The sequence below is a fragment of the Entamoeba invadens genome (genome assembly GCF_000330505.1).
Source record: "Entamoeba invadens IP1 unplaced genomic scaffold scaff_1105074724911, whole genome shotgun sequence".
Classification (NCBI taxonomy): domain Eukaryota; phylum Evosea; order Mastigamoebida; family Endamoebidae; genus Entamoeba; species Entamoeba invadens.
Genome location: NW_004440265.1, coordinates 22174 through 24126, shown reverse-complemented (window position 1 = coordinate 24126; position 1953 = coordinate 22174). Strand labels below are relative to the sequence as shown.

At 22.5% G+C, this 1953-nt stretch overlaps 1 protein-coding gene across 1 annotated transcript; it reads right to left on the bottom strand.

The window, feature by feature from the left end:
• Positions 1-1925: 1925 nt before the first annotated feature.
• Positions 1926-1941, bottom strand: EIN_357100 (Hypothetical protein; the record flags this gene model as incomplete). Its single annotated transcript, XM_004255640.1, has 1 exon — positions 1926-1941. A coding segment is annotated over one exon (16 nt), but the record flags the coding sequence as incomplete, so codon positions are not given.
• Positions 1942-1953: the final 12 nt, after the last annotated feature.

Sequence of the window (1953 nt, the reverse complement as noted above, 5' to 3'; positions counted from 1 at the left end):
TTTGCTGAATCATCATTATATTAACAAAAAAAACATAGAGTAATTAAAATTCGAATAGATTTAAAAAGTATTACAAGCACGACAACAAAATACATTATTTTTTCACAAAATTTATTAATTTGTATGAAAATAATTAAACAAATGCTTGATGTTTATAAAGATTGTTTGTTTTACATATATTTAAAACTGTTTATTTTGTGTTTGAAATAATAAAAAATGTGTTTAACTTATTATATAAAATGTTATATTTTACTATAAGTTGATTTTGTGAAAAGTTATCAACAATTATATATGGTTTTTATTCAACCCAAACACAAAATAAAATTACAATTTTTAACACATCAATATTCAGACCTTTAAAATACAACATAACTTTAATCTTAAATTAATTCATCAATACACACAACTCAATACATGTTAAAATATACGTAAATATATAAACTTGGTTTTTACATTACATGTAAAAATGTTTAAAAAAACACAATATTGTTGTCTGCTAAATAATAGTCTGATTTGAACAAAATGTAATCTAATTGAATTTGTAGAAAGTAGATAATGGCGGTAAAAACAAAGAAGTATACAATCAGCTGAAATAACAAAACTTCAATTCTTGGTGTATTGTTTGTTAAATAGACAACATTTCAACTAGACTTTGGTTTCAATAATCCAAAACAAAGAATACACGATAAATTATATAACATATCATTATAATAAAAAGCTTTGAAAAAATATAAAAAAATATTAACTGTAAATAAATAAAAAACACTTTTATCAATTTACAATATAAAGTGTTTATTTTTATTTTTGTTATAATTGTTTTCTTGTTATAAATTTTGTATATATTAGATTTTGAATTTAATATTATTATTGTAATAGGTTGTGGTCATCTCAATAAAATTTTAATCTGACTTTTCCATTGAACCGTGACTTATTTCTGTAAGGATCAAGCAAAAAAGTAAACCTATGTTCGTCTTAACTTCAACAAAAAATTCACTTTTTTACTATAATTTATAACAATTTACCATAAAAATTTACTAGAGCCTTCGTTCCAAGGTGTCTAGCTTTTTTTGAAAAAAATTAAAGAAAAAAAATTACATTTACATTACAATTGACAAAGATTTTTATTTTTTTTACAAATTTAATTTTATTGTACTTAAAAGGTTAAAAAAACCCGATAATATTTATTTAATTAATTTTGGATGTTTTTATGATTGCAATTTTATTAATAAAGTAACAATACCCCCAAGTGTTAGATATATAAATTCTTATTCGTTTTTCAAATGTCACTATTTATAAAGTGTTGTTATACCAGAAAGAGTCTCATATCTTAGTGCATATTGTTTCAGTGGATGCAACTGTTTAAATAATGTTGTTATCTCATCGAATGTTACATCAATTGATAGTTTCTGTTTTTTTCAAATGAGCGAATTTGAGTTATTTCACCATACCATCAAATGTCCAAACAATTGGTGAACAGTGTTTTGATAAATGTATCAATTTGAGAAATGTTACTCTACCGTCAAACTTGTATCAATTGAAAAGAAAGGGTTTTACAAGTGCAGCTCGATAGAATCTTTAAACATCCCATTGGGTGTTACTGAATTAGGTCAATATTGTTTTTATAAATGTAAAGGTCTTAGAAGTGTGACAATACTATCGAGTCTTACAATTATTAATAATTATTGTTTTCAATATTGTTTTAAATTACATGATATTATTATTCCAGCAAATTTCATTGGGTGAATCTTGTTTTGAATGTTGTAATAGTTTAAGTGAAATTGATATATCATTAAGTGTAAAATTTATTGGTAATGAATGAATTGATTCACACACATTAGTAAACAAAAAATGATTCAACATAATTGAGTCTTTTCACACCTGGTTTTATTACAAAACAATTAAAAAATATAATATTTTCAATTTAATCAAAAAACAATAATAACTATTTTATTG